This window comes from Macrobrachium rosenbergii, chromosome 50 (assembly GCF_040412425.1).
Source record: "Macrobrachium rosenbergii isolate ZJJX-2024 chromosome 50, ASM4041242v1, whole genome shotgun sequence".
NCBI classification, from domain to species: domain Eukaryota; kingdom Metazoa; phylum Arthropoda; class Malacostraca; order Decapoda; family Palaemonidae; genus Macrobrachium; species Macrobrachium rosenbergii.
The window spans coordinates 17,191,013-17,216,152 of record NC_089790.1 but is presented as its reverse complement, the minus strand read 5'-3'; the positions used below and the strand labels follow the sequence as shown (position 1 = coordinate 17,216,152).

General features: G+C 36.5%; 1 protein-coding gene across 6 annotated transcripts in view; it reads right to left on the bottom strand.

Moving 5' to 3' along the window:
• Positions 1–1,546: 1,546 nt before the first annotated feature.
• The window catches only part of LOC136832668 (cell adhesion molecule Dscam2-like), a 603,829-nt gene continuing 580,235 nt past the window's right edge, over positions 1,547–25,140 (bottom strand). For 3 of the 6 annotated variants that reach the window (XM_067093973.1, XM_067093974.1, XM_067093971.1), the window contains exons 18-37: positions 23,927–24,105; positions 22,682–22,813; positions 21,845–22,011; positions 20,688–20,851; positions 20,235–20,479; positions 19,511–19,651; positions 18,806–18,961; positions 18,086–18,219; positions 17,086–17,230; positions 16,067–16,211; positions 15,150–15,280; positions 14,370–14,602; positions 13,397–13,595; positions 12,711–12,854; positions 11,203–11,331; positions 10,556–10,708; positions 9,821–10,008; positions 9,017–9,299; positions 3,965–4,052; positions 1,547–3,537 (exon numbers count right to left, since the gene is read on the bottom strand). In XM_067093973.1, coding sequence (XP_066950074.1) covers positions 3,297–3,537; positions 3,965–4,052; positions 9,017–9,299; positions 9,821–10,008; positions 10,556–10,708; positions 11,203–11,331; positions 12,711–12,854; positions 13,397–13,595; positions 14,370–14,602; positions 15,150–15,280; positions 16,067–16,211; positions 17,086–17,230; positions 18,086–18,219; positions 18,806–18,961; positions 19,511–19,651; positions 20,235–20,479; positions 20,688–20,851; positions 21,845–22,011; positions 22,682–22,813; positions 23,927–24,105 — 3,397 coding nt within the window. In that variant the 3' untranslated portion in view covers positions 1,547–3,296. Of the gene's footprint in view, positions 4,053–9,016; positions 9,300–9,820; positions 10,009–10,555; positions 10,709–11,202; positions 11,332–12,710; positions 12,855–13,396; positions 13,596–14,369; positions 14,603–15,149; positions 15,281–16,066; positions 16,212–17,085; positions 17,231–18,085; positions 18,220–18,805; positions 18,962–19,510; positions 19,652–20,234; positions 20,480–20,687; positions 20,852–21,844; positions 22,012–22,681; positions 22,814–23,926; positions 24,106–25,140 lie in introns of all 6 variants that reach the window. The other 3 variants (XM_067093972.1, XR_010851281.1, XM_067093975.1) reach the window with 3 other exon arrangements.

Below are 25,140 nucleotides of genomic sequence, written 5' to 3'. Positions count from 1 at the left end.
CGGCTGATCAGAGGACAGTGCCCGACTAGTCCTAGGGTTCATTCACCATTGAACAAGTGTGCAATCACTTTCAGACCCTAATATCAATTAAACGAAATATTCTAAGCAGGTTTGAGCCCCATCCACTGAATTTTTGCTTTATCAGTAGGCTGAACATTGCACAAAACTATGAAAATGGCTTGGCTAAAGCTACCAGTTTTCCTGCTTTGTTTAAGATTAAGCCAGCTTTGTGCTGGCACGGGCTCTTGCTCCTGGGGCAGCCCGTAACGGATTTCCTGCTTGCTGTTTCAAATTTAGCTGGCCTTGTGCCCGCACGGACTCTTGCTCCTAGAGCAGCCCGTAACAAGACCAGATTTCCTGCTTGCTTGTGGTACCCTTATATACAGAAACCAAGTTGCCAATCTGGCATTTTTTCCATAATTTCTAATAAAATTGTACTAAACAATGCTTTTCTCAGTTGGGTTCTGTGGAAACTGGGACTTCTTTTTTAAAAAGGGCAATTTTCCTCATAAATAGGCTGTATGTTGCATAAAACTGTGAAAATTATTTACAAAAGAGGAATTTGTTTCTGGTGATAGAAATTAATTTTTCACTATAATGTGGTTCGGATTCCACAATAAACTGTAGGTCCCGTTGCTAGGTAACCAATTGGTTCTTAGCCACGTAAAAATAAATCTAATCCTTCGGGCCAGCCCTAGGAGAGCTGTTAATCAGCTCAGTGGTCTGGTTAAACTAAGATATATTTAACTTAGCCACCTTGTGGTCTACTTATGCAGAAACCAGCAAGTATCCAATCTGGCATTTTTTCACAATCTCCCCTAAAACAGTGTGCCACAACTAGTGTCATTTTTTACAAGAGGGTTTGAAATAAAACAAATAGTTTTACATTTACATGAAAAATTTATTTTTTATAGAAATATACATCAAAGATCAGGACTCAGATACACTTAAAGCCTATATTCATACCCTATTATATTCATATACATATTACTTCGTGTCCAAGAAACATTACTAAAATATGTAACTAAACGTTTGTTTTTTTCGTTTTAACAATTAAATACTCTTAAGTTTTATCACTCAGGGGTGCTGCATCTAAGAAGAATCTTTTCTCTTTCTTTGGGTTTAGTATAAATTAAAGAATATCACTTTTAATATATAATATTGCTTCATCTAGGTCAAAAATTTTTTCCTTGACACAGCAGGTTTTTTTTTATAACCTCTTTTAAGTATCACAAGTTTTCTATTTTTTTTTTACTAGAAAGTCTGATACTTTATGTACATACCTGAATACATTTTGAAATGAATGTACAATTATATTAAAGAGATTATATATATATATATATATATATATATATATATATATATATATATATATATATATATATATATATATATATATATATATATATATATATATATATATATATATATATATACATAATGTACAGTATATATATTATAATCTATATATATATATATATATATATATATATATATATATATATATATATATATATATATATATATATATATATATATACAATTTCAGAAAACTAGCATTTTAAGAATCAATTGGCACAAATAAACAACGCACTCTTCTGAGGAGTAAATACAATTGGCACTTAAAAATAAAAAGTGTCAGTCCACTTATGCAAAATAAATGCTCATTGTATCTGTCACTGTTGAATTAAATCATCAAATATGAATTAAACCTCCTCGTATGTAGAATTAAATACTTATTTTAATAAGGTTTGAAATGTCTCCACACACCATAATATCCAGTTAATGTGGCTTTATAAATTAACTATCATTCAGGGAACACACTTAATTATATTGTAACTATCTTTTTTACATTAATTTTTTTTGTATTGAATAAAAAATAATAATTACTTCTAACAGTACTCAACATGCATGTTATCTTCTGCCCACCGCCACATAAATTATCAAATTTGGAACATTCAACAGTCATAAATATTGAAAAACATCACATTATTTTTATAATATAGAAACAACTCGATTATATAAAATCCATCTCGAATTCACGTGCATCACTTTCCACACTGAGATTTAATGAGAGAGTTTGAGTTTAAACTCCCTATAAATAAATTTGTTTAAATCTTTATCTATAAGGAAACACTGAAAATTCCTTACTTTTAATATTTTGATTAACACTGACCCTGAATAAAAACTCTTCTTTTTCTTTTCCTCCACGTAAAGTACACACACATAATTCATGAACGAATTCACATGTGATCATTTATAGACGCGCTGCTCATATGTTGGTCTAGTGGTTTGTGGACCTGTACAGAGCCTCAGTGTAAATTTGGAACAGTAGCTTCTTCCAAACCGCACCTGTCATCATTCACAGCAGTCGTATTTCTTGTGGAATTTGCACAATTTTTTTTAAGCCGGAAAAATACTTAAGCCCTCTCTAAAGCTGTACTGTAAATAAATAAAATATATATAATATTTATTTATATATTTATTTATTGCACGCATAGAGAGGTCATCCGATCTTTCACATTTTTCAGCACAGTAACCAGCAAGGTGTCACGAGCAATGGATGTGAGAATTAGCAATAATTTGGTGTGAACATCCGTCGAGACATTATCAAAACTATAAAACAGGCATTTTTTCCTTCGTGATACAATAAGCGTGAGAATGATTTAATCCTGCGAAAGCAAGACACTACTACGTAACTGCCGTAAAGTAGGCCTATATTTCGAAAATCCACGACCAATACCGTTTGGGTTTCCAGAGGACATTCGCCCCAACTACAGGTGAATTGTTTATACATCACAAGTACCGCACTGAAGGTCGTTAGTAGTTTAATTATAGTCTCGTTAGCACCACCACAGCCTAAAAATAACACTGTCAGAGAACTTTTCGAGGTTTTATATCAGGGAGGAGTGTCACTGGGCCTACTCAATGAAGAGTTACTTCAGTAATTTTCTGAAAGATAAGTTCGCTTTTAAGAGCTCCACCATTCGGAGAAAGGATTATTTTCTCTCTCAGAGTGAGTTATGCTTTATGTAGCTTGTAAAAACGTTTAAAATCCTGCTCACTTCCACAGTGAATGGGCTAAAAACTCTCCCCTTGAGGCATGCCACTTGTTGATGTTATCAAAATCACTTCCTCAGACCTCAAGAGTCACATACTCCGGTTTCTCCTCTAATTCAAGTAGTTCCTTGGTATATTTACAAATCTTTTAAGAAAGACCAGCAATGGTTTTTGTTTTAAATGTTTATTAGACTACCATTATTATTTTTATTTTCACTATCATTTCCAGTTCACTCTTAAACATTAATCGTACTGCCTCTTTCTACCAGCAGGTAACTCCTTCTCACGTCGCGGTCACACTCGGTTTCGCTCAGTTCGTGGGCGTCCGTGAAAGGAGTGGGCGGCGTGGGTGGCGTAGGCGGTGTCAGTGGTATAGGAGACATGCCCAGAATGGAGGAGGGCGTGCGAGGCGGACTCAGGAGGGTGTGGGCGCCGCTTCCTCCTCCCCCTCCTCCTAAACCCCGGGACATCCCCATCCTGGCAGGGGAGGAAGATACATATGACATTTGGTGAAATGTCCACACTTGTTTAAAAGTTTCATTGTCTCACTCAAGTAGCCACTTGTATACAGAGAGATTTATATATTTATATGTATTCATTTTTGCACTCAAATTCATCACAGCAAGAGCTGAAAATCACTTGATTCACTTCTGGTAACCATATAACAAAAGTTTTCAGACAGCATTAGGCCTATGCAAGAGAGCATCTAAAATGGAGTTGAATAAAACTTCCTTTAAACTCATAAAAACACAAATTTTCTTCTTCTACCAAGAACAACAAAGAAATGGATGAATTTACTTTGTTTTTAAATGTATCTGGTTTAATATAAACTAAATCACAGAGCAGGAAAGACTAATAGAAAAGTTCTTCTTCGATTACTGCTGTTCTCATCCCCCCTACTGACCTTTCTCGTTTTCTATGGAAAGATCTCCTGGGTAACGTAGGGGAGGCTTCCGTAGACGTACTAGATTCTGCCGCGTGATATATAAGATCTGAAAGCAAAGATCCCAACTTAGATTCACTTGGAAAAAACAGAAACAACTCACTAAAAAGCCACCTGTTTTTAATAAATTGCAAAAGACATTCATGTTATACACTAATGTAACATGTTATACACTAATGTAAAGAAAGGTTTACCTCAAGGCCATTCAGTTCTTTATGACCGGATTCTAGTTACAAGTGATGCAATTATAGTTTTTCTGGTTAGCGTGATGTGCTTTTCATGCAAATGAAGCAGCTGCATTTTTATTTAGCACAGTTCTTTAATATATATATATATATATATATATATATATATATATATATATACTGCATATGTATATATATATATATATATATATATATATATATATATATATATATATATATATATATATATATATATATATATATATATGCTGTTGAGGCAACAATTTCCAATAACGAACTATTATTTTTAACTTTCGATCTTGGTGTTTATACAAAAAGGTACCCAGGGCAGTGGTATAAAATTGTTTTGAGTTTCTGTAGTAAATAAATCCCCATCACTTGTGATTACAAGAGCAGTGGAAAGTCTTAAGTTATGATTAAAAGAGCAGTGGATTGTCATAAGTGCTTTCTGTGGGTGTCTTTCACTGTCATTTTCATAAATTACAAATTTTGCTGCTCCGGTAGGCCAGTTTTTGGGTGTAAAGCACTTTCACCTGAATCACATATCCTCAGGGCCACTTTTCAGACTTTGCTGTGCTGCGTTTCTGTAAACTTCTCTTCCACACCAAATATATAAATAAATAAGCAACGAATGTATTCAATTAACCATTTTCACTTTACTGGCAACAGTGGAAGCACTTATTCCACCTTTTTTCCTGGCACAGTAGCCTTTAGGTAGTTGTGCCAAGTGCATTATTTAATGTTACATTTACCCCACTGTCACGCTTGTGTTTTGAGAAATTTCTTTTCCATCTCATCGTGAGGGTTGTAGCCAAACGTTTATATAGTACGTAGCTTCATAAATTTCAGGGACGTACCTGAGCACAGTATAGGGATCCCTAGACTCAAAATACAATTGAAGCAAAGCAAGACCATTCAGCTTTATGTAGAGCAGGGACATTTAAGGTCGTAATTTGGGCAGTTATACACTCCTTGCTATAAGGATCAGAGTGCTTTTAAAGATTAGACACTGTACTGTCCTTGACTGCCAGGATAACTAAGTCAGTGGTTCTGTAGATTCTAAGATATGTCTAGTCGCCTCAAACGACTTGGCACAGCTACTGGATACCTGTAATGCTGAATCTTGGACATTTGTAGCCTGGTTCAGAAATGGTAGAGGAAGACCCTTTTGTGTAGCTTGGTTCAGACATGGTCAAGGAGGACCACTTTTCTGTCTGAATCACTTTTTAATAAAAGACAGCTTCTTAGGGGATGAGGTACTTAATACTGTACATTCCATTACTGACCAAGGCTGTACAGTATCACTTTGTCAGCACAAGGCTATTCCTCTATTGGTCCTGAAATTATGCCAGCCTCCGCTGTTGAACAGTCCTAACAATTCTGTACTGTAGGTATTGAAACTGGTCTTAGCTGTTTTCTGACATGCTCTGTGCAATTCTTCTTCTCTTGTAAAAGTCTCCCCATTTTAATGACAGTAGTAAAATCCAGTTATTGCTACCCCATTAGCTTAAGGGTCTGGCAGACTGATATTGGGTCAACTTCTGTCTCATAATGGTTTTCTTCATTCAAATGGTAAGTCCAAAATTACAAGCAAATCACAAACTGTGGTACTATACATAGTCTAGCATGTCTCGACTCCTTTGTCCCACGAGAGAGATCCCAACACAATTTAATGAGCAAATGATTATTAAAGGAATATCTGAAATGAAAATATGACCTTCAAAGTCCTAACAAAGACTATCTATTTATTAATTTATCTTTTCGTTTTCTTTTCTAATAACTGATCTCCTCTTTCTGTATTTCCTGTTATCTTCTGTAATTTCTTTCAAATGAACACCACACTCTTTGAAAGCTTGACTTCCAAGTCAATGGTCCCTTTATTCTTGTTCCATATGAATGTAGGTTCATCTTCTGAATAATAATAATAATAATAATAATAATAATAATAATAATAATAATAATAATAATAATAATAATAATAATAATAATAAAAATCTGTGTCTACTTGAAGACAAAATTACTATTGATCAGTGATTTAACTGGGACTGTCAAGTACAGCAGTTCCCTCATGGACAAATATAGATGTCTGGCACAAATTCCGTGGAAATTGACCTCTGCATATACGACTTGAAATGAAATATTTCATTTTAGAGTTATCTTTAAGTCTGATTTTGTTCTTTAAATGAACACAAACACACATCTAAACACTGATAAAGATAAGGTAAGAAAAACTGCATAAGAACACTGGGTGCAACATTCAGAACAAATTGATAAAGGCAGAAGATTATTCTCCCCTTGAAAAAATGAGCTGTGCTTTTGCTAAATAAAAAAATATAAGCTTCATGTGGTTAAACATCCAGAAAAAGGTTGTTGGGGTGATAACGGAGGAACCTCAGTTAATTATAAAGTACAAGAAAGTGTGACACAGCCATAATAATAATAAAAAAAGTGGTAACAGACAAGAAAGTGCTGAAATGCTCAAACATTGCTAAATCTGAAACTGGGGATTATTATTTTTTTTCAAAGCATCTGAAAGTTAAATACGTGCAGTCACACGCCCATACATACATTTGTCAGCTTAAGGAACGTCACTGGTGTGATGTAATAAATTATAAGCTTACATAAATAAACTTACATAAATAAGCTTACATAAATAAAATTGGGGAAAGTAAATTATGTCTGTGGCCGGAGGCACTGAAAATTTGACTGTCACGTTTCTTAGAAGTCATCAGTGGATATATGAAAGAAAAAGGAAGTGTTATAAACATTACTCAACTGACAATGAAGTACTTGATATGAAAACAAACCAGTCTACTGATTACCAACATCAAATTGTGTATTTAAGCTTCCAAGATCCACTCATATTTAGAAACAAATGGATTTGCGAAAATAAAATGGTCTAATGATTACCAACATCAAACTGTGTATTTGAGCCACCAAGACCCACTAATATCGTAAGACATTAAACACCAATGGATTTGGGATTTATGAAACGTGTGCTGGTAGGCAGAGGTATAAATAATCAAGTAAAAAGTGAAAAATTAAACGCCAATTCTGTGAAATCTGTGAAAAGTGTGCTGCTAGACAAAGGCACATAAAAAATAGTAAAAAAAAAAAAAAAAAAATTGTGGAAAATCTTGTCATCAGTTCAGTATCTAATCGAACTCTCAATTTAGTGACCTTAACAAATGAGTGGGAGGTTGAGGAGGGGGGGCAGAATACTAAATAAAGATCCTGACAGAAGGATTTGCAATTAAGCGACCAAAACAAATGAGTGGGGGCTTGGGGGGTGGGGTAAAATACTAAATAAAGAATCCGATAAAGGATTTGCAATTTAGTGACCAAAATAAATGAGTTGGTGGTGGGGCAAATGCTAAATAAATATTCTGATAAAAGGATTTGCAATTTAGTGACCAAAACAAATGAATGGGGTTGGGGGTTGGGGAGGTGGTAGAATACTAAATAAAGATTCTTTCAAAAGGATTTGCAATTTATTGACCAAAATGGATGAGTTGGTGGTTGGGGTGGGGGTAAATACTAAATAAAGCTTCTGATCAAAGTAATTTATTAAAATAAATGAGTGGTGGGTTGGGGATGGGTTAGAATACTAAATAAAGATTCTGACAAAAGGATTTGCAATTTAGTGACCAAAATAAATGAGTGGGTGGTGGCACAAATGCCAGACAAAGAAAGAGGTCTTGTGATGGATCTGGTCAAACACACACATAGACTTCTCAGAAGGTACTTCCTTGACATACATTGGTCCAAACACGTAGATGGTAACATCGAGAGGAGTGGGTTTCAAGGGCCAAAACCTCATAAAACAGAAGCTGGAGAGGAATTAAAAAATAATAATAATAAATTAGCGAGGAGTATCATACGCAGTAGTATGCTTTAGATATTGGTCATCATATGGAATAGTATGAATCAGTAGGGAAACGAAATGGAATTGAATACTGTAAAGGTTGATGTTGTGGTTCCCTTTTTGGTCAAAAAGAAAGAAAGAAAAAAAAAACAAAGTTTCTGGGAAAATCTAAGTTTTGGTGTTTTTTGAGAAATGCAAAAACAGAAAAAAATCAGCAAAATTATCAACAGGAACCACGTAGTTTGAACATCGTCTGTAACTATTTTTTTTTTTTACGGTGAAAAAGGAGTTTCGTTGGAAAAAACTGAAATGAATGTGACATAGAAGTCATACCAAAAAAATGTTTAAAACTCCTCACTTCAGAAAACTGACTAAAATTCATGATAAATGTAAAACAAATTATAAAAAAAAAACACAAAAATAAAAATATGAGAAAAAAAGAATCTTGTTTGAAAAAATTAAAAATGAATATGATACAGATGTCATACCAAAAAACTCAGAGTAATTCAGAAAACTAACTATAAAATTCATGATAAATGTTTAAAAAACTCATTTACAATACTTAAAAAAATGAAAAACCGAAAAACAATGAGACAAAAAAAAAAGATTTTGTTTACAAAATATAAAAATGAAAGTGAGATAGATGTCACACCAAAAAAATAATAAACTCACAGTTCTTCAGAAAACCAGATGTAAAATTCATGATATATATAAAAAAATTAATCAAAATAAACGAAAGACAGTAAGATTATAAGACCAAAAAAGACAAAGTTTTTAAAAAATGTAAAGTAAATTATGAACAACTGAAAAAAATAAAAAAAACCTGAAAACCCAAAAATTCAACGAGACCAACAAAAACGAATCAGAAGAAGATCATCATCATCATTATCATCTGAGGTCACAGGTCATTATAGGCCATGGATGCAGAGGGGGAGGACTTACTATGATGCACAGCTCTGATCTGCCCTGACCTGTCGTGGTCCAACTGATTGGACGACTCGGTCCGGCTAGAAGCGGGCGGATCCGTATCCGAATCGGATCCGAACGTGTCGTATTCCTCGCTCTCGGACTTCACGGATCGCGGAGCCGGTGTGGGATGTCTTCCTCTCATGGCCACGCCCCCTGGACCTCCCCCTACTCCTACTCCGCCTCCTCCTCCTCCTCCACCTCCCCCTCCTCCTCCAACTCCCACTCGGCAGTACGTGTCGCCAGTAGATGTGATCCGCTGTTGAATAGAAAAATAATATTCAAATGATTATTTTATTTTATGAAATACCTCACTAATCAAACTTAAAATATTTATATTTTTATAAATATAAATATCTTAGTGATCCGCTGTTAAATAGAAAAAGATATAAATATAAATGTTTGTGTAAAGTGGAGAAATGATTTTTCGTATTATGCAGAGACTAAATTAAACATTAAATTGGAGATTTGCCCTGATGAAGTTGCAAATAGGCCTTCACAAAGCCACTTTTATATCCTGCATGCAATTTCACTAACCCTCCTTCCATTATCCACAGACGAAAGCCTTACAAGAAATACTGTAATAGGTTTGCTTAACGTAGTTAAATACTGTAATTATTTACAACGTCCACAGAAAGTGAACATTAAATTGGAGATTTGCCCACAAACAGGCCTAACACATTTCCAAATAGCCCTTCTCATCCAATTTTATATCCTCCATGCAAATCCACTAACCCCTCCCGCCAACTCTACGTAAACAAAAAGACTTCCACTCATTACCATTTTTACCTCTCTCTGTGCCATGACATCCTTGTAAGGACAGGGCTGGTAATGACCGTGGGAGGGATTGTGGTGTTGCTGGGGAGTCGGTTGCTGTAGACGAGGTCTTTGTTGCTGCTGTTGCGGTTGCTGTGGGTGGGTGCTGTTCATTTGGAAGGTGGCGTAAGGGTAGATGTCGTCTGCATACTCTGCGGAATCAGATTTCGGTTGACGAATGATTTAACGTAATAATTGTTAAGTATAACTATATTCACCCTATAGCTATATTACTCTTACCTAACCAGTTAAACAGTTACATACTACAAGGTTAAACTTAGATATTTCATATATTTAGGCTTAAATACCAGTTAAATTAATCAAGTCTTTTTCTTAACTGGTTAGGTGAGATTAATAGTTATAACAGGATAAGAATAGCTGTGTTACTATTTCTTATATTCAAGTTAAAAAATTCGGATAAATTAATCTAACTTTCTTACCTAACCAGTTAAGGAAAAAGGTTAAATTAATTTAACTAATAATTTAACTTGAATACATGAAATATCACAAAGATTATGATTATTTTTACCTCATTACTGCTATTAATCTTACCTAATCAGTTAAGGAAAAATGTTTGATTAATTTAACTGGTGTTTTAAGACAATCTACAAACGCTAAGCCTACAAAGAAAACACAAGCAAGCAGTCAAGCAACACTAACCCAATCCTCCACTTAACAAAAGGCAAAGGAATCACTAACCAGGTATCCTATCAGGATTAGCAGGGTCTCTGTGGGGGGATGTCTTCCTCACAGTAGCATAGTACTGTTCTCTCTGCTTCAGGTTTTCCTTGTTCTCCTGAACAGCAGCCACACTGCTCTCGCCACCGCTTGCAGGAGATGCTGGAGGAGGCTCTGGGGGGAGAAGGAAGGCAAGAGAAGATTGAGAGAACCATCTCTGGACACTTTCTCTGGGCAGAACTGCCTCTGGTCAGAATTGTCTCTAGACAGAACTGTCTCTGGATAGAACTTTTTTCTGGACAGAACTGCCTCTGGATAGAAGCCTCTCTGGAGAGAGCTGTCTCTGGACAGAAATGCCTCTGGGGAGAGCTGTCTCTGGACAGAACTGCCTCTAGGCAGAACTACCTCTGGACAGAACTTTCTCTGGATAGAACTGTCTCATAATAATAATAATAATAATAATAATAATAATAATAATAATAATAATAATAATAATAATAATAATACACTCTTTAGAAGCTTGAATACCAAATCAATGGCGCCTGTGGTGGGTTTGCTCTATATGAACAGGGTTCATCTTCTGAATAATAATAATAATAATAATAATAATAATAATAATAATAATAATAATAATAATAATAATAATAATAATAATAATAATAACTTACTTTTCCTTATGCAGACACACACAGTGACGACAGTAGCCAGGAGAGCGAGAGAGGAGGCCACGACAGGTAGCAAGACTCTCACGTCAGTCAGGTAGACGCCTTTCATTACCAGCCCAGGTGAGGTGGGACCTGGAGACGAATGAATGAAGATAATTATCACTCGTAAAGATAATTTACACTCCTACCTTTTCATCTATTTATTTATTAATTTGTTAATTTATCTGTTTTTTCTAATCACTAGTCTCCTATTTCTGCATTTCCCATTACCTACTGTTGCTTCTTTCAAAAAAAAAAACACCAAAATATTCTTTGGGAGTTTGATTTTCATGTCACTGGCCCCTGTGGTTGGCTTGTTCCATATGAATAAGGTTCAGCTTCTGGATATTAACAATAATAATTTAATTTGGTGCTGCTTTAAGTAAATCTTCAGTTATTATTTTATTTAGATAATTAGTCAGAATATCATTAAAAAAGTGAAGTGTCGTAGGTTAAGTCACAATGAAAATTTAAGTAAAAATGGTCATATGGGCAGATTCAGTTGAGGAAGTTCAAGCGAAGATGCAATGCTTTACTACCCTAATACAATTCTTGTATTTTGACAATTCATTTACATTTTTTCAACTTATTTATTAATTTGTTAATTAATTAATTAATTTTTTTTGTAAGTGATCCCCTTCTGTTACCTCTTTCTAATGAACATCATAATATTCTTTGGAAGCTTGGATTTCAAGTCAATGGCCCCTGTGGTGGGCTTGTTCCATATGAATAGGGTTCATCTGAATAATAATAATAATAAATAATAATAATAATAATAATAATAATAATAATAATAATAATAATAATTTACGTTTGCGCTGCTTTACGTATTTAGTCAGTTTCCCTAGGAAAAAGTAAAATGGCATACACAAAATCTCAGTTAAAATTTAAGTAAATATGTTAAATTGATAGATTATGAATAATCTTACAAGAATAATGACTCAAAAAGGTAAAAATTTAGATTTGTATTAAATCATACTAATACCCGAAAGACTAACCCCGTAGGAGGGTAGCGCCGTCAGTGCACCTCACGCGGTACACTGTAGGCATAACTTGAGGGTCCCTACCGCGTCCCTTCGGCCCCTAGCTGCGACCCAATTTCATTCCTTTGAGTGTATCTCCATTCATATTCTCTTCCTTCCATCTTACTTTCCTCAACCCTCTCCTAACAATTGCTTTATAGTGCAGCTGCGAGGTTTTCCCCCTTTTAAACCTTTCTACCCTCAATTTCCCCTTTCAGAGCGGAATGACCTCATCATAGGTCCCAGCGCTTGGCCTTTGACCTAAATTCTATATCCCATTCCATTCTCAGTTACCGTATCTTCTTAAATCTACAAACGTGTAGAAGCATTTGTTTTACCTTAGTCACAATTCCATTTAAGCTGTAATTTTGTTCAGGTACACAAATCTCGTGCCTTTCATGATGCTATTAAACTTGCCTAATACTCTTGAATACCTGTTACTACACTCACCTCCACTCAACGGTGCCGTTGCAAAGGGATAATCTTGTGCAGTTGTTCCTGCAGAGTTGTGAGCTGTTACCCTGACCAGGTAATGCGTGTTGGGAGTGAGACCTCCCACCTCTACAGGACGACCCCCTTCCAGAGTTTCTGAAACTAGAAAGGAAATTGCTAAGATTATAAAATGTCCTTGAAAGGCATCGAGTCAAAGGGCATGATGGAGGTAAACATGAGATAAATGTTATCAGTTATTTTTAAAATTCAAACATACTAAAAACGACAATAGATAAAAACTGGTCCCTTCTTTTCTCCCCCAAAAATAATGCGATAAAAACTGTTTTCGTTTTCCCCCTCCTCCAAAAAGATAGTGTTAACAGAATTTACAAAAGCAACTCAATAAAACAGACTTCATTCAGATACCATGAGTAATCCTCAGGTTTCGATTCCTTTCGAAAAGAACCTCTTTCCATTTTCATTTAATCTGTACTGAACAAACTGAACTCAACAAGCACCCAAAATTCTGAACAAATTTAACTCAACAAGCACCCCAATTTCTGAACAAGTTTAACTCAACAAACACTCCAATTTCTGAACAAGTTTAACTTAATAAGAACCCCAATTTCTGAACAAGTTTAACTCAAAAAGCACCCCAATTTCTGAACAATTTTAATTCAACTAGCACCAACAAATTCACTCACCAACAACCCAAGTATTACTGGACGTCCTCTTGTAGGCAACGCTGTAGTGAGACACTGGGCAACCTCCATCAGTCCACTGGGCCAAACTAACAGCAGCCCAAGAGGTGTTGGCCTTCACCACGCCCTCACGCCCTCCAGCTAAGGGCGGGGAGCCCGCCGTCTTGGTGCGTAAGATGTCTGAAGGGCGGCCGTCGCCAACCTGAGGGAATTAGGAAGAAGATACGAAATAGGTCAGGTCAGGAAAAATCTATTTCTGGAGAGGGGCCCCGTCAAAATAGTCCATTCAGCACTTATTTCTAGGTAATTCCGTTGCTAGATACCAGAGAAAGCTAAATGAAATGATTTAAAAACTTAAATGTAATGAATGTGGAAGATGGCTGAATGCTTAGGAATTCAGCCAGTATCTAATCTAATAAAGGAAGTAACTTACAACTTGTGTCTTGCTTAAATATAATGGTAATTTATTAATAGTTTTCATAAAATTATACTTTGAGAGACAGCCTTAAATTCTAATAGAGCAAGATGATTATGTGTATAACTTACAATTAGGCAAAATATGAAGACAAACTCCCAAAATAAGTTCTTTATATTTTTCGATCAACAACATGCAGGATTAATTCTAACACAGACTTACAAATCATTGATCACTCAATCTCTCTAACACAAAAGACCTTCCTAATCACTGATCACTTAATTTCTCTAGCACAAAAGACTTCCTAATCAATGATCATTGAACCTCTCCAGCACAAGAACCTTCCTAATCAATGAACACTGAACCTTTCCAGCCCAAGAGACTTCCTAATCAATGATCACTTAATCTCTCTAGTACAAGAGCCTTCGTATTTATTGATCACTCAGACTCTAGCACAAGAGCCTTCCTAATCAATGACCACTTAAATCCCTAACACAAACAAGGGGTAATCACTAAACCCTTTCCCTACTAAATATTCGAGGTGCTAAGAACCTCAAATACCTTGTTGTACGGCGTGACGTAGATGTCGTAGTGGTTGCCACAAGCAAGGCCCCTCAGTTCGTGGGACGTCTGCGTCGGAGGAACAGTCTCCTCCTGCCACTCACCGTAGTCTCTCTTGTAGGATACCGTCAGGCCCAGCAAAGGAGCCCCTCCGTTGTCACCAGTCCTCCAGGCGACTGTGAGGGAGGTTGATCCTGTCCTTGTGACGTGGATGTATGGTGGAGCTGGGGGAACTGTTGATAAAGAGGGATTTTGTTAATTTTTTATGTTTGGTATCACTGACGTAAATTCTGTCTGAGGACATTTTCTATCTGTGTCCCATCTCTTTTACCTTATTTTAAAGGCTATTATATACAGTTGGTTCATGAGTCCACCACTTTTAGCATACTGTCAAGAAGTACTTGTGAAAATCTACTGATTTCCTCATACGATCTGTATAAAAACCATACTTGGAATTTTAGTACTTCAAGTCATAAAAATCATCTTACAATCCAGCAAATTGTAAACCAGTTTTTATACAATATTCTTTTCAAAATAATACTATTTATAGCAGATAAACTAGCTCATTGTATTTGGATAAAGCACTGTAAATTTACAGAAAATTGTAAACCAGTTTTTATACTATTAAAAAATTTTCAAAATAATACTATTTACAGCTGAAAAACTAGCACACAGGACTTAGAATAATACTGTATATTTAAAATTACATAATCTTGTGTACTACATGGTAAGCCTTTGGTAATTTATGAATAGAAATGGAATTAATAACCAAATCCATACCTTGTACAACTAATGAATATGTGATATGATCATCTCCGTGGACATTGCTAACTCGGCAGGTGTAATTCGCCGAATCCCTTCTTTGGACGTCACGAAGGACCAGTGTCCCATCTGGGTAACTGGACACTCTTCTGGGAGCATAAAGAAAGCAAAGTTAGCAGAAATCTATCTTTATAACTTTCATTATGGCGATGACTCTATGGTCTTATGAAACTTCAAAATGTATCATGTCCAATGATTATATATTTTAATGTTCAAGGATGCTTGTATCATACCTAGCATGTTTGTAATCTTTATTTATATAAAAGTACAGACATGTGCAAAACAAAGATACAGTACATTACTTTTCTAGTTCACTTTAAAAAGTATTCATATAAAAGGCTACTTAACTTGAAACGTACATTCACAAGCAATATAAATATAAATCACTTTTCTGGTTCACTGACAAAAAAGTCTTCAAGAGATACCAGACATTAAATGTCAGAAATAAAGTGAGTCAAGTAAAATATCTACTTTTCTAAAGTAACTATGATTTCCATCATGAAAGTATTGTTACTTCACACTCACTTATTAGTAGAATCTTTCAAGATGTGAGATCCATCACTTTTTTGGTTCACTAACAAAAAAGTCCTCAAGAGATACCAAACATTTAATGACAGAAAAGAAAGAGAGTCAAGTAAAAAATCTACTTTTCTAAAGTAACTATGATTACCATCACTAAAGTATTGTTACTTCTCACACTCACTTATTAGCAGAATCTTTCAAGATGTGAGATATATAACTTTTTGGTTCACTAACGAAAGTCTTCAAGAGATACCAAACATTAAATGTCAGAAATAAAGTGAGACAAGTAAAAAATCTGTTTCTAAAGTAACTACGATTACCATCACTAAAGAACTGTTACTTTTCACACTCACTTGTTAGCAGAATCTTTCAAGATGTGGGAGTCACGTGACCAGGAACGAGATGGAGGTGGATCACCTACAGCTTCACAACGCAGACTGACATCTTCCTCCCAGTGCACAGCTGTTGTGCCTCCCCAGGAAATAATCTTGGCTGGAACTGCAAAACAGAACATTACGTCTATGTCAGTCCATTTGATAGTATAATGTAAATAGTTTTCAGTACAGCGTTTTTACAGTGGAGACAGATTTCTGAGGTACAGTACCTAGTGAAATATGTGAAATATCACTGTGTACTGTGCTGTAATGTTAGCAACAAAAGGCACTGAAAGTAGTCCAGTACAGTACTTTAATTGAGCAGACAAATTTCTGAAGCACAGTACCGAGCGAAATATCACTTTGTACAGTGCTGTAATTTTGGTAACAAGACAGTGAAAGTAGTCTGAACTGAAATCTGAACTGTAAAAATACATATTTTCAGTTTTAAAAATGCACATTGAAAAAAAAAAAAATACAGGTACAAAGATTCAATGACAAAGTAACCTACATCACTGCCATGAAATATCTCGAAAGTAACTTGACAATCATCAGTTCAGTCCATTGATAATGGGCCAGTTTGAGTGAAAGATGTTCACCATTTAACTGATGCTACACCCCGTAGGAGGCTAGTGCCGTCAGTGCACCTCCCGGGGTGCACTGTAGGCATTACTAAAGGTTCTTTGCAGCGTCCCTTCGGTCCCTAACTGCAACCCCTTTCATTCATTTTACTGTACCTCCATTCATATTATCTTTCTTCCACCTTGCTACCCACCCTCTCCTAACAATTATTTCACAGTGCAACTGCGAGGTTCTCCTCCTTTTACACCTTTCAAACCTACCTACTCCCAATTTCCTTTCCAGCGCTGAATGACCTCACAGGTTCCAGCGCTTGGCCTTTGGCCTAAACTCTTACATATTCCATTCCATTCCAACTGATGCTACAAGTCATAAACATCAAGAAGACCATAAAGAAGTGACTTCCTCAGATAACTCACCCACATTAGACGGTGTTATGGAGACGGGATTGGACGAGGGTCCTTCTCCCACACGTGTGCTTGCAGCTACCATAATCTTGATGGTTTCAGATCCGGGAGAAATATTTACTTCTCTCTTCATGTTTGGGGCTGGCACGACGAATCTCTGGAATATCAGTTACATGAATGTTTTTTGGATTTTTATTTAAATAAATTTGTTATTGATGAACTATCAGAATGCTGAAATGGAATAGTTATTTATAAATATTTACTTCTTTCTTCATGTTTGGGGCTGGCACGACGAATCTCTGGAGTGTATTTGACGTGACTGTTTTTGAGTATTTATTAAAAATAAATTTGTGATGACTGAGGCATCTGAATGTTGAAGCAGAATAGTTATTAATGTGAAGGTATTGTTTTCCAATGTTTGCATTTACTTCCTTTGAAACAATGCTTACTGAAATTGTAATATTCTATATTAATAATTGCACATGTGGAATAAAATATAAATCAATATTACAATAATTACTGCTTACTCTGAAAGCCCCAAATTGCATCAAAATTATTTCTTTTCTTGTCTGCTTAAAAAATTAATCAGTTAAAAAATCGATTAATTAATTTCATAAAAATATTAATTATTTACTTCAATCAATCACATATGTGACCGATTAACAAAAGCATTATTCAGGGGTCTTTGCAACATCCCTTCGGCCCTTAGCTGCGACACCTTTCATTGCCCTAACTGTACCTCCGTTCATATTCTCTTTCTTCCATCTTACTTTTCTCAACCTTCTCCTAACGAGTGTTTCACTGGTGCAACTGCCAAAGGTTTTCCTCTTGCTATAACTTTGAAAAATCTTTTTACTCTCAGTTTCCCTTTCAGCGCTGAATGACCTCGTGGGTCCAAGCCTTTGGCCCGTGGCCTGAAATTCGTGTTCTGTCCATAGAAAGTAACGCATTTACTATACATCAAGGAGAATTAATTACAAATAAACAAAACTAAACAGACATTGCTAAGCACCTTGACTTCGCTGCCTCTGAGAGTGACTGTGTAGGTCAGAAGGCGTCCATTGTTATGAAGAGGTGGGAGCCAGGACACGACGATAATCCCGGCTCTTGCTACAGCGGCCTTCACTCCAGCAGGAGGACCGGGGACTGGAAAAGAAGTATGAAGGATCATTGAGTTATGGAGGATGTAATGAAGGATCTTCAGTTCAAACTTGAGTTGAAATTACATCACTTTCATTCTTTCTTTCTTTACGTTTTCAGCTGAAAATCCTCATAGTGGACAGAGACGACAGACTAAGGCAAACCTGGAGAGAGAGAGAGAGAGAGAGAGAGAGAGAGAGAGAGAGAGAGAGAGAGAGAGAGAGAGAGAGAGAGCTCCCAATCTTCCTTTTCCAGTAAAGAGAGAGAGAGTAAAGAGAGAGAGAGAGAGAGAGAGAGAGAGAGAGAGAGAGACAAGTTACAAGGATTAGGATGTCTCAAAGACTTATTAGTCCATCGGAGGAGACATCATGTGCTCACTCATCTCTAGGAGATCTCTTCGTGTACTAGAAGAGAGCTCCCAATCTTCATTTTCCATCTGAGAGAGAGAGAGAGAGAGAGAGAGAGAGAGAGAGAGAGAGAGAGAGCTCTTCGTTTACCAGAAGAGAACTTCCAATCTTCATTTTCCAGCTGAGAGAGAGAGAGAGAGAGAGAGAGAGAGAGAGAGAGAGAGAGAGAGAGAGAGAGATCCTACCGTCTTCCTCTGTCGTACAGAAGACAGGATCACTCGGAGGTCCATCTCCCACTCGAGTGAAAGCAACGACTTGGAGAGAATAATTCGTATAAGGTCGAAGGCCCCTCAGTGGGACACTCACAGATGTAGTCGTTTCCCCACTCAGTTCGGTCACCACTGGAACAATAAAAGTAAAAAGAGATTGGTCACCACTGGAGTAATGAAAAAAAAAAAACAGTTTTGTTAAAATATTAAATAAAAACAGTCGGATATTTCAACTTTATCTTATGCCATGCTATAAATGCATCGAGTCAATCTACAGTAATTGACAAAATACAAAAGTTTAACGCATTTTTGTTTCCCTGTAGGAAGGTAGGACCTTTTAAAGGTGTAACAGGAGGAAAAACTTTTGCAGTTGTACTTTGAAATAACTGTTAGGAGAGGATGAGGAAAGCAAGATGGAAGAAAGATAATATGAACGGAGTCTGAGTAAAAGGAATGAAAGGGGCTGTAGCAGCTATGGACCTAGGGAAAGAACGCTGCAAAGAACTTTGAGTAATGCCTACAGTGCACTGCATGAGGTGCACTAGCGGCTCTATCCCCCTACAGGGAACATCTTCTCATGAGAACCAGCTGTTGAAGTTGTCATCTCCGACTGATCTCCTTAACTTTACTCTCTCACCTAATGCCTGTAACTTTTATAGTTCTCTTGCTCAAAGTTCTTACCTCTGTCTGAAGGCGCATACAGAACTCTGTATCCGAGTAAGTTCCCACGGGCGTGGGCTGTCGTCAGAGCGTCCCAGGTCACAAGGACGCTGTGGGCAGTCATAGGAGAGCACCGGAGTGCCACAGGGGCCGACGCTGGCACTGAAATAAAATAATATTGATAGTATATGTAATGTATAAATTGTTATATGTAAAACAAAAGCCAATTACTGTTATGATGAAGTCATAGGCCTATGTTTCATGAGGTTCAGGCTCCCAGAGGGACAACAATTGAGACTGTCGGTTGCATAAGCTTAGGAATTTCCTCTGCAAAGGGGAAATAGGATAAAGTACTCTGTAAATAGAAATATTAAAGTAGCACCCATGCACTGGTATCAAGATTAAAAGAAAAAGGTGTTGCAATAGTTGCAGAGAAAAGTACAGGGTTAGGTCTATGTAACCAAAGTGATAGAAGAGTACTGGGCTAGGCCTATGCAATCAAAGAAATAGACTCATACTGTATTATGTTTTTCCAGTCCAAGGAGGGATTATCTGCCAGAGAACACAAGACAATGGTTTCTAGTATTACATAACCCATTTGAAAAGGTTTCCTTGCCTTCTCGTTAGTATAAAATAAACATTAATAAGAGCAGAAAACGAATAAGTCTAAAGTGCAATGGTCTGCTAGTTTAAAGTGTAATGCTCTAAGAATCTAAAGTGTTCGCCCTTCAAAACTTCCTCTTACCATCCTCCTGTGTGGTTGCAGTCACAGGCGAACTCGCAGGGCCAGGCCCTTGGGAATTCACCGCCTGAACTTCAACGACATACTGCGTGTAAGGGGTCAGATCTGACACGATGGCAGAGCAACAGGAACTGGAAGCTGTCGACGACGACGTGGCAGAAGGGGAGGACACGGAGGAAGATACTGACGAGGAGTGGTCCCAGGTCTCGACTTCCACCGTGACGATCTTGTACTGATCACTGGGTGATCTATAGAAGAAGAGGACAAATAATCTGAAGAATCATGGGGTATCAAGATGAAACGAAACTGAAACGTCAAGAAGCAAATCTGTTCATCTGTTTCAGGCAATGGTAGTTTGAAAAGTTCTTCTGTCTCGTTCACAGTTTCATCTTTCTGACAAGACAATAACAGGATGCAAACTTTGACAATAATAATAATAATAAACAGCCTCCTTACCCCATTTTTCCGTAGCCAATATAATAAGCCATGACTCTGCCATACTGAAGACCTGGATCCGGAGAAGTCCAGGTGACCTTGAGGCTACTGGAGCTTATTGGTGTCACTTCGACATCCCTTGGAGGCCCTCCAGGGGCCTCGGCCTCTGTTGTAACCTGCAAGGCCTGCAAAAAAAAAAAAAAAAACTCAGTTGTAACCTGCAAAGCCTGTACAAAAAAATGTAACCTGCATAGATTTTCAAAAAAAAGATCTGTTGTAACCTAAAAATACTCTGTTGTAATCAGCAAAGCCTGCAAAAACTATGTTGTAACTTAAAAATAGTTTGTTGTAACCTACAAAGACTACAAAAGTCCCTGTTGTAACCTAAAAATACTCTGTTGTAATCTGCAAAGCCTGCAAATAAACCTCTGTTGTAACCTGCAAAGCCTGCAAAAAAAAAAACTGTTGTAATCTGCAAAGTCTGTAAAGAAAAAAATCTTGTGGTTGTAACCTGCAAAACCTGCAAAAAACTGTTGTAACCTGCAAAGCCTGCTGGGAAAAATTTTTTGCTGATGTAACCTGCAAAGCCTGCACAAAAAATACTCTGTTGTAACCTGCAAAGCCAACAAAAAACTCTGTTGAAACCTGCAAAGCCACTAAGTTAAATTAGAATTTCAAGTAATCAATGGCCCCTTTGGTGGGCTTGTTCCATACGAATGGGAGTTTACCTTCTGAATAATAATAATAATAATAATAATAATAATAATAATAATAATAATAATAATAATAATAATAATAATAATAATAATACACTATATTCTTTGTAAGCTTTAATTTCAATTCAGTGGCCCCTGTAGGCTTGTTCTATATAAAAATAGGTTTTAACTTCTAAAATAATAATAATAATAATAATAATAATAATAATAATAATAATAATAATAATAATAATAATAATAATAATAAAAATAAAAGTACACTATATTCTTTGGAAGCTCGAATTTCAAGTCAATGGCTCTTGTGGTGTACTTGTACCATATAATAATAATAATAATAATAATAATAATAATAATAATAATAATAATAATAATAATAATAATAATAATAATAATAATAATAATAATAATAATAATAATAAAGTAGGTGTACATAAACCGGGTCACCCGACCCCTTCAACTGACCTCAGAAGGTTTGGAGGAACCCATGGCATTGTGGGCGTAGAGAGTGAAGAGGTACTGAGTGGCCGGCAGGAGAGACTCTACCCTGGCTTCCGTTTCCTGCCCTCCTACCGACACTTCTTCTTCAGGAGTTTCCTCCTGCTGGAGTTTCTGCAGTTGCTGCTGCCAGTCTTTAGAGCAAAAAGGAAGATATAAATATATTATCAGAGAGAGAGAGAGAGAGAGAGAGAGAGAGAGAGAGAGAGAGAGAGAGAGAGAGAGATTTATACAAATAGTACAAAGAGCTAGCTCAAATGTGTTGATAAGGTGATTTATACAGAGAGAGAGAGAGAGAGAGATGAGAGAGAGAGAGAGAGAGAGAGAGAGAGAGAGAGAGAGAGAGAGAGAGAAGAGAGAGAAAGAGCACAATTGTGTTGAGAAGGGTATTTATACAGAGAGACAACTGTGAGAGAGAGGGGGTCTATAAGTGAGAGAGAGAGAGAGAGAGAGAGAGAGAGAGAGAGAGAGAGAGAGAGAGAGAGAGAGAGAGAGAGAGAGAGAGGGATGAAAAGGGCTGAATAAAACAGAATATAACATTTAAGTCGAAGGCCAGTCACCTGACCAAAGATGACAGGTGAATATATCAGCTGTCGCCTACCTTGAGTTGTAAATGTTTATAAGAGAAAGCCCAGCAGTAACTATATAGTATCATGATTTATTTCTCAGAAGCTCAAAATAAACATACGTCCATACATTGAAAAGGATGAATTCGAGTGAAAAATCTTTCAGTAATGATTATTCATTGTGAATAAAGAAAGAGTTATGAAGAAGGTTAATAAGAGCACTGACTAAGAAACCAACCTCCAAGGCGAGCGTATCTTAATGTGTATTTCGTAATTGGGGAGTTCCCATCTTGTGGGGCTTCCCAGGCGAGTTTTACGTGTCTCGAACCCTTGTCCAATACGTGAAGAGAACGTGGTAAATCTGGAGGCTCTGTAATAATAATAATAATAATAATAATAATAATAATAATAATAATAATAATAATAATAAAATAAAACATTGTCATAACCACAATGCCCTCTTAGCTTCTCGAATTCTTCACACTTTTCGATACGCCTGTCACTACAAAGCCTCGGATCCAAATGCAAGAATATGAGGTAATTCTGATTTCTGTACCAGGATTCGAGCCCGCATCCGGAGTATCAGAACGAGGTCACCTGACCTCGTTCTGATACTCCTCGGGATGGGGTTCGAATCCTGCTACCGGACATCTCAATTACTTCATGTTCTTGAAATAGGATCTAAGGCTTTGTTGTGACAGGCGTATCCAAAAAGTGTGAAGAATTCGAGGAGTTGAGAGGGCATTGTGGTTATCACAATAACTGGTAAAAAGTGACCAGTATATACTATACACAAACTATAACATGTTCTATACAATACACATTGAATATCTGTACAAAGTTGTTCTATTTCATACAAACACTTAAAAATACTACGTTCTGTTGTTTCACTTTTACTGTGGCACAGACCACCCACACACAAGACCTGTCAGTTCGCAGCCCACCCACACAAAACAGATGTCAGTCCAAGGACCAGCCCCTACACAAAAGAGCTGTCAGTCCAAAGACCATCTCCCCACACAAAAGAGCTGTCAGTTCAAGGACCAGTCCCCAACACAAAAGAGCTCTCAGTCCACAAACCACCCACACCAAAGAACCATACACAAAAGAGCTGTCAGTCATCAGACCACTCACACAAAAGAGCTGTCAGTCCAAGAGCCTCCCATTCACAAGAGCTGTCAGTTCAAGGACCAGTCCCCAAAACAAAAGAGCTCTCAGTCCACAAACCACCCACACCAAAGAACCATACACAAAAGAGCTGTCAGTCATCAGACCACTCACACAAAAGAGCTGTCAGTCCAAGAGCCCCCCATTCACAAGAGCTGTCAGTCCAAGGACCAGGCCCCCACACAAAAGAGCTGATATTTCCAAAAGTTAATCCAGTGTTAATAATAATAATAATAATAATAATAATAATAATAATAATAATAATAATAATAATAATAATAATAATAATAATAATAATAGGGATTTCTCCTCTCACCTTGTACAAGAAGCATGGCAGTTGTAGACACGTGTCCATGTATGTTTTTGGCTGTACAGGTGTATTCTCCACCATCATCTCTCGTCACGCCCCTGACCACTAACTCAAGGACCTCCTCCTTGTCTACCATACGTCCCAGGCCGCCCACTCCACCCACGGTACTCTCTCGAAGTTCGTGCCTTGGGAAGGGGTGTGAGAAAAAGTGTAATTTTTATGTATACATTAAATTACGTGTTGCATATACACATGCATTAAAAGATACATTGCATTGCATACAAGATTATGATTATAACTATATATATGACTAAATACACATACAAAGTGTGTATAAACATACAGTGGATTACACCTACACTTGCTAACAGGCAAAGAATTCGTTTTCTTAAACAAAAGAATAATAATTATGACAATTACAGCTTCAGTCAGGCTTCATTTTTTACCTTCCTCGGATAGGACATCCACAGGATATCAGACCATCCTACTCAGGATTATAGTACTTAATATCCTTTCTGGTTAAGGTAGATACCTTGGCACTTGTTAAGTATTTCAAAAGTTGCTTACAGTACAACTTCAGTTTAAACTTCCTCAAACAGGATGTCTATAGGATATCAGCCCATCCTACTCAGGATTATAGTACTTAATATCATTTTTGGTTAAGGTAGATACCTTGGCACTTGTTAAGCATTTCAAAAGTTACTTACAGTACAACTTCAGTTTAAACCTTCCTCAAACAGGATGTCTATAGGATATCAGACATCCTACTCAGGATTATAGTACTCAATATCCTTTCTGGTCAACGTAAATACCTTGACACTTGTTAAGTATTCATTTCAATTGCCGATCGCCCTTCGCTTGGCTGTGACATTTGCAAGGAACTGACTGGCTTGTTTCGTAATGCATAACTGAATAATGAACTTGTCATTCGCAGGTTGTTTTCCAATTACGAAGGAATGAAGTGGGTGAATATCCGGGATACTTTTCCATTTATCAAAAATTCATCGAAACTGTAATTAATATTTGACAGGCCGTTGCTTCACGTGTAGAGCGGATACGATGCATCAAAGTGAGCTCTCTCTTTATTTTTCTATATTAATACTACTACTACTACTACTACTACTACTACTACTAATAATAATAATAATAATAATAATAATAATAATAATAATAATAATAATATTCCATATCCTTTGGAAGCTTGAATTTCAAGTCAATGG